This window comes from Cherax quadricarinatus, chromosome 39, assembly GCF_038502225.1.
Source record: "Cherax quadricarinatus isolate ZL_2023a chromosome 39, ASM3850222v1, whole genome shotgun sequence".
Taxonomy (NCBI): domain Eukaryota; kingdom Metazoa; phylum Arthropoda; class Malacostraca; order Decapoda; family Parastacidae; genus Cherax; species Cherax quadricarinatus.
The window spans coordinates 13,372,574-13,385,135 of record NC_091330.1 but is presented as its reverse complement, the minus strand read 5'-3'; the positions used below and the strand labels follow the sequence as shown (position 1 = coordinate 13,385,135).

The 12,562-nt window shown below is 42.4% G+C and overlaps 1 protein-coding gene across 1 annotated transcript in view; it reads left to right on the top strand.

Moving 5' to 3' along the window:
* The window catches only part of LOC128696359 (tubulin polymerization-promoting protein ringmaker), a 77,917-nt gene that overhangs the window by 16,649 nt on the left and 48,706 nt on the right, over positions 1-12,562 (top strand). The window contains exon 3 of the mRNA XM_053787598.2: positions 9,902-10,076. Within this exon, the coding sequence (XP_053643573.2) occupies positions 9,902-10,076 (175 nt within the window). The remainder of the gene's footprint in view (positions 1-9,901; positions 10,077-12,562) is intronic.

Here is a 12,562-nt window from a genome sequence, read left to right as displayed (position 1 = left end):
ACTGATACTGGCCAGTTAGGTATGTTGTAATTGGATAGGTTATGAGTGATCCAGCTACATCAAATGACCACCAGAGAATATCTGGTAAGTGGAGAGATTATGTACGTGTTTTTCCTTGACGGATATATCCATGTGTAACCTACCCCCCCCTTCATTCAGCTACCCTAATATAATCTATTCAGTCCACAATTAATTAGCAGCACCGTACTTGTGGGTGCTATCCAATCCATACTGGTCTCGGATAGATATGGATAAGATTGTGAGGTCGAAGGAACCACTTGCCGTGACCAGGGGTGGTTAAGTTTTCTCACATGTCTACACGGGGTGACTACGGTAAACAATATGGTTGTCTCCCAATGAGTTTACTTGTATGTATATAATGTTGAAGTACATAAAGGTAATCACCCCTAGAAAATTTTCCATATCTGCCCGCTGGTCCTTCCTGAACCGGATGCAATCAGTGAAAAAATTAATTGAATTAATTACTTAATAATTAAGTGACTGATTGAAGGAAGTGGGTGTAGGGTGCACAAGTTTAATCGATCGTGTGGTGGATGATAATTAGCCCAATTAATTGCTAGCACATGGGTGGCTAGGATTTATACAAGAGTAAAGTGCAAGAATTACTCTTCTAAGGCGCCTACTTAAGTTGTATAATCAGTGATTAATAATTCTCTAACCATGACTGGATCTAATGGAGTTAATGTGGCTGACAAGTCCGTGAATTTTAGAGTAATGAAAGCATCATTACAGGCTATTAAAAGCCATGTGACGAAGGCATTTGATTTAGTGAATCAAAGAACCGTGAACCTTAATGAATTAAAGTTATATTTAGATGTTTTAGAGAGTAGATTTGATTGGTACAAATTGTGGTTTAAAGACTGTGAAAGAGATCTGCTGGAGAATTGTGCAGATGGAATGGAAATGAATGTTTTATTTAATCAACATTACGAATTGGAAGAAAAACTGTCTTGTAAAAGTAAGGCTTTGAATAAATTAAAGGGTGTAAGCCAGGCAGTTGGTCAACCTATTAATGCAAAGGGTGGGTTTGCCAAAACCTCCAGAGTACGGTCTGGAGGAAATCAGACTAGGTCGGCAGGAATTAATTGTTCAATTGCAGACCAGTCAGCCAAACAGTTCTAAGGATATAACACATAATGACTCTGAAGTATCTGTCAAGTCGCAAAAGGGAAAAATAATCCCAGTGGTAATAATCATAGTTAAGAGTTAAATAGGCACATATCAAGTCAGGAATCAGTAATAGTGGTTCCTCACATCAAGGTAAGAGGAATAAGTACCTCAGTAAGTGTAACCCAGTTAATAAGAGGTCAGGCAAGGAAAAGAGAGACTGCCTCTTCTGCCAGGGTACTCATTTCACTAAAAATTGTAATGCCTATAATTCATGGGATAATAAAGTGGAAAGAATGAAAGAACTTGACAGATTTATCAGATGTCTAGACAATCATAATGTAAAGGATTGTCATACCAAATTGAACAGTTGCTATCAATGCAACAAGGGAAGGCACCATACAGTTATGTGCAGGGTTGTATGTGATTCTTATAATAATGGTGACAATAATGATAATGTTAATAACCCTGACACTACAGTGACTGATGTAAAGGTTGCAGCTAATGGCAATAATGATGGCCTAGCTGAGGTAGCCTTGCCGGCGTTGGATGTAATAATTCAGGATAAAGGGCATAAATCCAAAAGCATGCGGCGTCACTCTCCTCAACACTGGTACGGGCCATGTAATATATGGCAGACTACCGCCTAGTAATAATGACTAGAAGTAGTGAATACAGTCACGGTGTCTTGCTCATAAAAGGTCAACCCAGTACAAGTATTCTTCTGATGTTGAACCAGTCTAATTTGTGGGAGCTGGACAGCATAGGGATTAATATAAATGAGGAAAGTCCAAATGATTCCTTTACTCAGGAACAATACCTGAAGGATGTTAAATTTGAATCTGGACATTACTGGGTGCGACTTCCGTGGAAGCTCAACCGTCCAGAATTATCTACTAATTATAGGATGGCGTATGGACAGTTAAAGGGCCCAGCTCTGCGAACTGAGCAAGACACCAAAATTGTTGACTGCTTATAATGATATAATTAATAAACAGTTAAATAATAAATTGTTCTTACTTCAGGCGACGATAAATGCACACCTTAAGTGCACAGGTGGTCCACTGAACGAAGTAATTGGGTAAATAATCTTATGTGGACAATTTCCGGGTGTGACGTCAACTGAAGAGGAACTAATGAGGATATGTGAAGGGGTTAATGAAATAATGCAGTAATGTGCTGGGGCTGACTTGGGATACTGAGAGAGACTTGTTATTGTTAAAGTCTCATAATTCCAGTATGCCCAATAAATTAATCCAGGGAGCATAGGCTTATGCCCCTGAGAGAATGGAACACTAATTAGTCCATTTTGAGGGATCAATAAATATGGATGGCCATGGAGTTGGTGCCTATATACAGTAATGTGCTGGGGCTGACTTGGGATACTGAGAGAGACTTGTTATTGTTAAAGTCTCATAATTCCAGTATGCCCAGTAAATTAATCCAGGGAGCATAGGCTTATGCCCTTGAGAGAATGGAACACTAATTAGTCCATTTTGAGGGATCAATAAATATGGATGGCCATGGAGTTGGTGCCTATATGCAGTAATGTGCTGGGGCTGACTTGGGATACTGAGAGAGACTTGTTATTGTTAAAGTGTCATAATTCCAGTATGCCCAATAAATTAATCCAGGGAGCATATGCTTATGCCCCTGAGAGAATGGAACAGTAATTAGTCCATTTTGAGGGATCAATAAATATGGATGGCCATGGAGTTGGTGCCTATATGCAGTAATGTGCTGGGGCTGACTTGGGATACTGAGAGAGACTTGTTATTGTTAAAGTCTCATAATTCCAGTATGCCCAACAAATTAGCCCCGAGAGCATAGACTTAGTGTCATACCTTACAATAAGAGGGAAATTGTTAATACCAGAAGCATGGAGGCTTGAGTGTGCTTTGGATGGAGCCCTACCTGAGGAGTTAACAGGTGGAAAGAATTAATGGGTGATTATGTAAATACCAATGTTGGAGTTCCCAAGCCAGGTGGCCAGTGAAGATGGGAAAATTGTACTCCACATTATGTAAGTCGTCTAGCAATGACCTCCGCCTGGCCGCAGTGTGGAAAATTTTTGATTTTCCGAAGCTGTGGCGCCTGGTAGGTGTTTGATGTGTCGATGTGAGTCAAGGGTGTGTTTGACAATAGGATGGAACCAGGAGTTCCCTTTGCGGATGTGTGGGGGGGTGGGTCAACTCGGGCCATGGGGGAGGCGGGAGTGTTTTTGAATGTGGTGAGGAGGCTGGGAAAGCATGGAACCAGGAAATTGGCATTCACGGCGGCCTAAGGATTAATATAGGCCTCATTTCATAATAGGAAGTGTTGTAACTGTTCCTGGTGAAGAGTGAAGGAACGTGATTTACGGGACCACCGTAAAAAGGTGGTAAAATTAGTGAATAATGGTTTGACCGGGTGTGACTGGTGCACGGCCATGGTGTGTGTCCAGGGGAAATACCCGTGTGTTAATCCTCGCTCATCGGCCTCAGATCTTTTAATGGAGTGACCTCTAATGTGTATAGTAATTATGAGACGTTAAATCGTCTTGTGAATGGTAATGTAATCAGTGATAATAACATTGAGTTAAGAGAATGCGGGATGTGAAATAGATCGCCCTGCTCCGAGTGAATGTGTGATTCTCGTACCGAGGATAGTGAAGCTTTATGGAAGCACGACTTCTAAACCGGGACAAACCGACGGGTACCTCGTCCTGCTGGAATAAGAACCGTGTCGGTGTAGCAGGACATCGAAATGAGATGGTGAATGGAGGAAATAAGGAGTATCAATCACCCACAGTTAAGTAACCCTTCTAGTTATAACAGACTGATACTGGCCAGTTAGGTATGTTTTAATTGGATAGGTTATGAGTGATCCAACTACATCAAATGACCACCAGAGAATATCTGGTAAGTGGAGAGATTATGTACAAGTGTTTTTCCTTGATGGATATATCCATGTGTAACCTACCCCCCCCCCTTCATTCAGCTACCTTAATATGATCTATACAGTCCACAATTAATTAGTAGCACCGTACTTGTGGGTGCTATCCAATCCATACTGGTCTCGGATAGATATGGATAAGATTGTGAGGTCGATGGAACCACTTGCCGTGACCAGGGGTGGTTAAGTTTTCTCACATGTCTACACGGGGTGACTACGGTAAACAATATGGTTGTCTCCCAATGAGTTTACTTGTAAGTATGTAATGTTGAAGTACATAAAGGTAATCACCCCTATAAAAATTTCCACAGGAAGACTTTCCCATTCGTCTCGCCCTGTCCAGATTTCGAACTTGAGACCTTTCGGTTGTGAACCGACTACCCTGACCATTGTACTACATACCAAGAAAGTATAAGATGAGGGAGCAGAAGCACGTTTCAGGTGTACACAGGTCAACAAGGACGCTCCTGAAAGTCAAAGTTTATCCTATATTAGGGTGAGTGAGGGAGCTGTTACGTGAGATGGTGGGGGACGATCCCCCTACCTAACCTGCGTCATCACCCCTACCTCCTCTTCCTCCTCCTCCTCCTCCTCCTCCTCCTGTACTTCCCTATTTCTTCCCTTTATCACCCATTTATTGTGTCTGGCCTCTCCACTGTGGTCGGATGTGAACATTTTTCTTGTCTGGCTGATCTGGGGTGGAGTCTACACAGACATCTTTGTCTACGAGACACAGATGTCTGTGTGATCTGTAAGACACATTTGTTTTAATATAATACATGGTGAGTGTTCCGTAGGTGGGTAGAACACGTTGATATTAGACAAGGCAAGACACCAGATGGTGGTACTGCCGCACACTCGGAACTTGAAGAGGAGCAAACAATAACAGGACAGATATCATGAAAATATAAACATTGTAGTTGGGAGGAGAGGACAAAAGAGGGGAAGGGAGGGCATGAGAAGAGAAGGGAGGACATAAGAGGGAATATAAGAGAATGTAAGAGAAGGTAAAACATAAGGGACACAAGTGGCCTCCTGGAGACTAATGTTTTATTAGTATATGATTATTTCTTTGTTTCTTTCTTTCTCCATTTTCTGTCTTCCTCACCAACAAAGACTTAATCTACCGTTTTCTTTCCCCGCAATCTGTTTCTTTTTTTCTGTATGTATTTTCTTCCATCTCCTCTTCCTCCTCCTCCTCCGTGGTGTATCCTGTGCTCCTGCTTCCCCACCCACCGCACCACCCAGTATTACTTGGTTCCCCTCCATTAATTAACTGGCAAGGAGAGTAAACAAGGCAAAAGGAGCTATTTTGTTACGTGATGACAACCTAATGAGCCCAGGTAGTTAATGTGAAGGCAATAATTGTCTGTATTTAGGAGATGAATACACCTGCAGTATATGACCGCGTTATTCTATATGATAATTACGTTGTGAGACGCTCAGAGTGTAGCTACCCCATTCTATGGGATAGTTTCGTTTTGAGAACACCCATAAAGTAAGGCTACTGTATTCTATGTGACAGTTACGTTGCGAGAACACCCGCAGAGTGCGGCTACCTTATTCTGTATAATATTAGATATTTGGAAGGGAACATGTTGGCAGGTTGGTCTGTAAAACCTGAAGTGAATCACAGAATAGACGAGAAAAAAAAAGGTAAGTGAAAAGTTGCGGCGTCTGTGGTAGGAAAAAAAATTATCTATGGAGGTAATAAGAGAATTTTTTTCGGAGTATCTGATACTATGAGTATGAGTCATGAGCTTTAAATGTAACTATGAGGAGGCTGTAGGCAGAGGAGATAACCTGTTTGAGAGCAATGTATAGCGCGGATATTAGGCGAAGTATTCGGATCGTAGAAATTTGAAAACAGTTCGGGATTACAAAAGGAATAATTCATAGGGCGGAATAGAGGTTTTTGAGGTGGCCTGGACATGTTGAGAGGATAGAACAGATTAGGAAAATGGAAATATCCCTATTATCTATGCGAGACAAGGTGCTGGCTTCTTAGTCAGGAAAGCACCCCTTAGGGAGAGTGGCGTCCCTCTCAGAGTAAAGGTCTCTACCCTTAAACACAATCGTTTCAAACCTTTCCACAGCATTAAGATGACCCAACGTCAGTGGGAGACGGCTGGAAGTCAAATAAAAAATTTGTATTGTGGCAGGAGCCGCACTCTGCGGCTACAATTTTCTGCGTGGTATTTACGCTGTGGGAACAAGAGCTAACTACGTTCTCCTGTCATACTTTATCCCACGTGATGGTTTTTATATATGACGCAGTAAAATCTGTCAAATTTGAGATTACGTAGCTCTGAGCACCACTCTAATAAATAGTACTTACAATATTTACACCCAAAATCATATCTCAAAGTTAATAACATCTGCTCAATGAGACATCAGTGGAACTTTACTAGACATTTCAGACATTGGATTTAATTAATAGCAATATATTTAGACACGTCAGTTTTTTTATCTGCTTACACAGTGTAATGTTCTCCTGTATCGGATTCTTTACTCACATTTCACAAAATTCTTTACCGCAAGCCTCAGATTACATCGTATTGGAATATGTCAGATTGAATTACTGAGTATTGGATTCTGCAGCATCTAATTACGTCATATTTGATTCTATTACATTCATTTACACCAGAATGAATGCCGGTGTATTATATATAGGCACGACGGATTATATCGTCACTGGATTATACTGTCACTGGATTATATCGTCACTGGATTATACTGTCACTTTGGATTATATCGTCACTGGACTATACCGTCACTCTGGATTATATCGTCATTACGGAGTATGCCGTAGCAGATTTCCCCTTGGCTTTGTTTTTAGTTACAACAATCTTTCATGTTTCTGTCCTGTTAGTGCGTGCTGCTCGAGACACAGGGACACACTGAGTCACAGGAGTCACGTGGTCATATCATGGTAACTTCTTGTAGTGTCTGACACGAAGACACTGGATCAAGGTAGATACGTGGTCATGTCAAGGTGACCTCTTGAAGTGTCAGACTCCTCTTGACCTTTAACTGTGAGACTACGTGTCCTCCCAGGTGATTGCAAGAGAGAGAGAGAGTTTGACATACATCTATAAAAAGAAGCATATAGAGAATGATGTGACAGAAAGGTACAGGAATACAAGAGGATAATAAACTAAAGATGAGGCAACACTAGCATAGCTCTGATATTGCAGCTATAAATAGGTCACTACGCACTCAGGAGCCGAAACTCGACCCCCACAAGAACAACTAGGTGAGTAAAACACACACGTACACATAAACTTACACATACACGCGAGCTCGCTAATGGCAGAAGGTGAGGGGGGAAAGGGACCTTTGTTGTGTGTTCTACCGGACCATACTAACTTCCTCAACTGTCCTTCATCATCACATCACCTTTAACACCATTGTCACTCCCAACGTCATCCACCCGTCACTGTCGCTGTCTACACTTCATAATGGCCCTGGTGGATAGGATGACGTGAATAGTTCAAACCGTTGAAATGATGGTAATTGTAGTGGTGGTGGTAACAGCGGTAGAAACTGGATGGTGGTGGTAATAATGCTGGGCGCGAGTATATGAAATACGGCTGTGTAACACCGTAGAGTTAGCGACTAACTTTTTAATCTGAAACCCAAATAAATTTAAGAGGATAAGAGCTGTTATCCTACAGCTCATTCCAAGGCCCAGCCCTATCTAAGGCATACTAACTCCTCCCCCAGGATGCGACCCACAACAGTCGACTAACACCCAGGTCCTTACTAGGGGCAGTAGGGGTAAGGAAATATGCCCAACGTTTTCACCCGTCATCACTATATCCTAACCTAAATGTAATGGTTTAAGCCTGTCGACCTCACACGGGTCATAAAGACTGCATGTTATTTGTTCACCAGCAATTAAGAATACTTTAATCCATAAAATACAGATTAAACTAAACTCTCAGTATATATAAACTCAAAGATATACATCTGTCAGTATACATCCTATTCTAAATATAATTTAAACCTCCCCCAAAATCTAGGCTGAGAGAGATTCAAGACAGGCACTTTTGTAATCCATATGTAAAATAATAATAAAAATAATTATAATAATAAAATATGTTTTATTGAATAAACTTATTAACGTACTTATTATAAGAGAAATCTTGTTTCCATAATGCATGCAGATGTCTCACCCTTTTAGCTGTGAAAACGCGTCTTCAAACTTACATATAACCTAGCTAAACATAAATGTGCTATACGTAACTTACCTCAGCCTAACTCAACCTGAACCTGGTTTAAAGTTCACTTACTGTTGCTTCTGCTGCAGCTGTTGCTTCAGCTATGTTGCTATTGCTGCTGCAACTGCTGCTGTCGCTGCTGCTGCTGCAGCTACTGCCACAAGTACTGTTACCGCTATTGCTGTATTGCTGATGTTACTGAATCTGCTACTGTTGCTGTATTGCTGATGTTACTGAATCTGCTACTGTTGCTGTATTGCTGATGTTACTGAATCTGCTACTGTTGCTGTATTGCTGATGTTACTGAATCTGCTACTGTTGCTGTATTGCTGATGTTACTGAATCTGCTACTGTTGCTGTATTGCTGACTGTTGCTGTATTGCTGATGTTACTGAATCTGCTACTGTTGCTGTATTGCTGATGTTACTGCATCTGCTACTGTTGCTGTATTGCTGATGTTACTGCATCTGCTACTGTTGCTGTATTGCTGATGTTACTGCATCTGCTACTGTTGCTGTATTGCTGATGTTACTGCATCTGCTACTGTTGCTGTATTTGCTGCTGCTCACGTCTGCTACCACTACAACTATCAACTTCATATTAAAAATCACAGGAAACTAGGACCCTAAGAGTGAATTACACCCTGACATTTATATTTCATATGTAACGTTTCTTTTTATTTATGTATTGCTTATTATTCGAAAATATACAAGATATAATTGATAAATGAAAGTATTTGCATTACACAAGGTAAAAATATAAAGTGCAATGAGTAGGTTTGATTCAGATTATTATTATTATTATTATTATTATTATTATTATTATTATTATCATCATCAAGGGGAAAGGCTTGATTCAGATTATTATTATTATTATTATTATTATTATTATTATTATTATCATCATCAAGGGGAAAGGCTTGATTCAGATTATTATTATTATTATTATTATTATTATTATTATTATCATCATCATCATCATCATCATCATCATCAAGGGGAAAGGCTTGATTCAGATTATTATTATTATTATTATTATTATTATTATTATTATTATTATAATCAAGGGGGAAGGTTTGATTTTTTATTCAGATTATTATTATTATTATTATAATCAAGGGAAAGTTTGATTCAGATTATTATTATTATAATCAAGGAAAAGTTTAATTCAAATTATTATTATTATAATTAAGGGGGAAGGTTTAATTCAAAGCAGCTTACGTTTCCCATTTCGTTTTAAGTGATCGTTTAGTTATTTTGAAGTGCGTTTTGTATCTGTGAGATAGTTTGGTGCTTTTGTTTGTTTTAAATGTATGTAATGTATGTGCTGGCGTTATTAACAATGCCTGTTAATGGCACTCGCTGCAGAATATAAAGAATATGCACTCTTGACAAAGTATATTATTATGTTCATGGGAAACGCCTTGGAAGTAGGAGACAATTAGGTTTGATCCGAGGAAGGGTAGGACAGCTCCAGTTCTTCAGATCAAGAGCCTTTCACCAGCATCCAGTTGCTCCCCCTCACCTTCCCCTTCCCGGTCTCTTCTTGTGTGCTCATGTTCCATTCAAGTTCTCGTTCATACTTTTTTTTTGTATTTACACCTTGTCTCTCCCCAGATGTCGGAGCAGGAGGCAGCGAAGGAAGTGAAGGAAGAAGTAAAGGAGAAAAAGGAAAGCGATGAGAAAGAAGAGAAGAAGGAGAAAGAGAAGGAGAAGGAGGAAAACAGCAGAGCCTCGACGGGAACCAGCACACCTGAACCCACCGCCCAGGAGAATGGAGATGAGACGCCGGGTGGGTCCACGTTATTTTGTAATTATTATCATTTTTTACACCGCAGTGGGTGCATACCCTCTACCTAACACTTAAATACTTACAGCAGGTACTGGAGCTTCATTACATATTGGCATTTTTGCTCAGGATATCACTTCCAGCAAGACTGAAGCGTCTGACACAGGATGTGACTTTCAGCAAGACTGAAGCGTCTGACACAGGATGTGACTTTCAGCAAGACTGAAGCGTCTGACACAGGATATGACTTCCAGCAAGACTGAAGCGTCTGACACAGGATGTGACTTCCAGCAAGACTGAAGCGTCTGACACAGGATGTGACTTCCAGCAAGACTGAAGCGTCTGACACAGGATATGACTTCCAGCAAGACTGAAGCGTCTGACACAGGATATGACTTCCAGCAAGACTGAAGCGTCTGACACAGGATGTGACTTCCAGCAAGACTGAAGCGTCTGACACAGGATGTGACTTCCAGCAAGACTGAAGCGTCTGACACAGGATATGACTTCCAGCAAGACTGAAGCGTCTGACACAGGATGTGACTTACAGCAAGACTGAAGCGTCTGACACAGGATGTGGCTTCCAGTAGGACTGAAGCGTCTGACACAGGATGTGGCTTCCAGCAGGACTGAAGCGTCTGACACAGGATGTGACTTCCAGCAAGACTGAAGCATCTGACACAGGATGTGGCTTCCAGCAGGACTGAAGCGTCTGACACAGGATGTGGCTTCCAGCAAGACTGAAGCGTCTGACACAGGATGTGGCTTCCAGCAGGACTGAAGCGTCTGACACAGGATGTGACTTCCAGCAAGACTGAAGCGTCTGACTCAGGATGTGGCTTCCAGCAGGACTGAAGCGTCTGACACAGGATGTGGCTTCCAGCAAGACTGAAGCGTCTGACACAGGATGTGGCTTCCAGCAGGACTGAAGCGTCTGACACAGGATGTGACTTCCAGCAAGACTGAAGCGTCTGACACAGGATATGACTTCCAGCAAGACTGAAGCGTCTGACACAGGATGTGACTTCCAGCAAGACTGAAGCGTCTGACACAGGATGTGGCTTTCAGCAGGACTGAAGCGTCTGACACAGGATGTGGTTTCCAGCAAGACTGAAGCATCTGACACAGGATGTGGCTTCCAGCAAGACTGAAGCATCTGACACAGGATGTGGCTTCCAGCAGGACTGAAGCATCTGACACAGGATGTGGCTTCCAGCAAGACTGAAGCGTCTGCCACAGGATGTGGCTTCCAGCAAGACTGAAGCGTCTGACACAGGATGTGACTTCCAGCAAGACTGAAGCGTCTGACACAGGATGTGGCTTCCAGCAAGACTGAAGCGTCTGACACAGGATGTGGCTTCCAGCAAGACTGAAGCGTCTGACAAAGGATGTGACTTCCAGCAAGACTGAAGCGTCTGACACAGGATATGACTTCCAGCAAGACTGAAGCGTCTGACACAGGATGTGACTTCCAGCAAGACTGAAGCGTCTGACACAGGATGTGACTTCCAGCAAGACTGAAGCGTCTGACACAGGATGTGGCTTCCAGCAAGACTGAAGCGTCTGACACAGGATGTGGCTTCCAGCAAGACTGAAGCGTCTGACAAAGGATGTGACTTCCAGCAAGACTGAAGCGTCTGACACAGGATGTGACTTCCAGCAAGACTGAAGTGTCTGACACAGGATGTGGCTTCCAGCAAGACTGAAGCGTCTGACACAGGATGTGGCTTCCAGCAAGACTGAAGCGTCTGACACAGGATGTGACTTCCAGCAAGACTGAAGCGTCTGACACAGGATGTGACTTCCAGCAAGACTGAAGAGTCTGACACAGGATATGGCTTCCAGCAAGACTGAAGCATCTGACACAGGATGTGACTTCCAGCAAGACTGAAGCGTCTGACACAGGATGTGACTTCCAGCAAGACTGAAGCGTCTGACACAGGATGTGACTTCCAGCAAGACTGAAGCGTCTGACTCAGGATGTGGCTTCCAGCAGGACTGAAGCGTCTGACACAGGATGTGGCTTCCAGCAAGACTGAAGCGTCTGACACAGGATGTGGCTTCCAGCAGGACTGAAGCGTCTGACACAGGATGTGACTTCCAGCAAGACTGAAGCGTCTGACACAGGATATGACTTCCAGCAAGACTGAAGCGTCTGACACAGGATGTGACTTCCAGCAAGACTGAAGCGTCTGACACAGGATGTGGCTTTCAGCAGGACTGAAGCGTCTGACACAGGATGTGGTTTCCAGCAAGACTGAAGCATCTGACACAGGATGTGGCTTCCAGCAAGACTGAAGCATCTGACACAGGATGTGGCTTCCAGCAGGACTGAAGCATCTGACACAGGATGTGGCTTCCAGCAAGACTGAAGCGTCTGCCACAGGATGTGGCTTCCAGCAAGACTGAAGCGTCTGACACAGGATGTGACTTCCAGCAAGACTGAAGCGTCTGACACAGGATGTGGCTTCCAGCAAGACTGAAGCGTC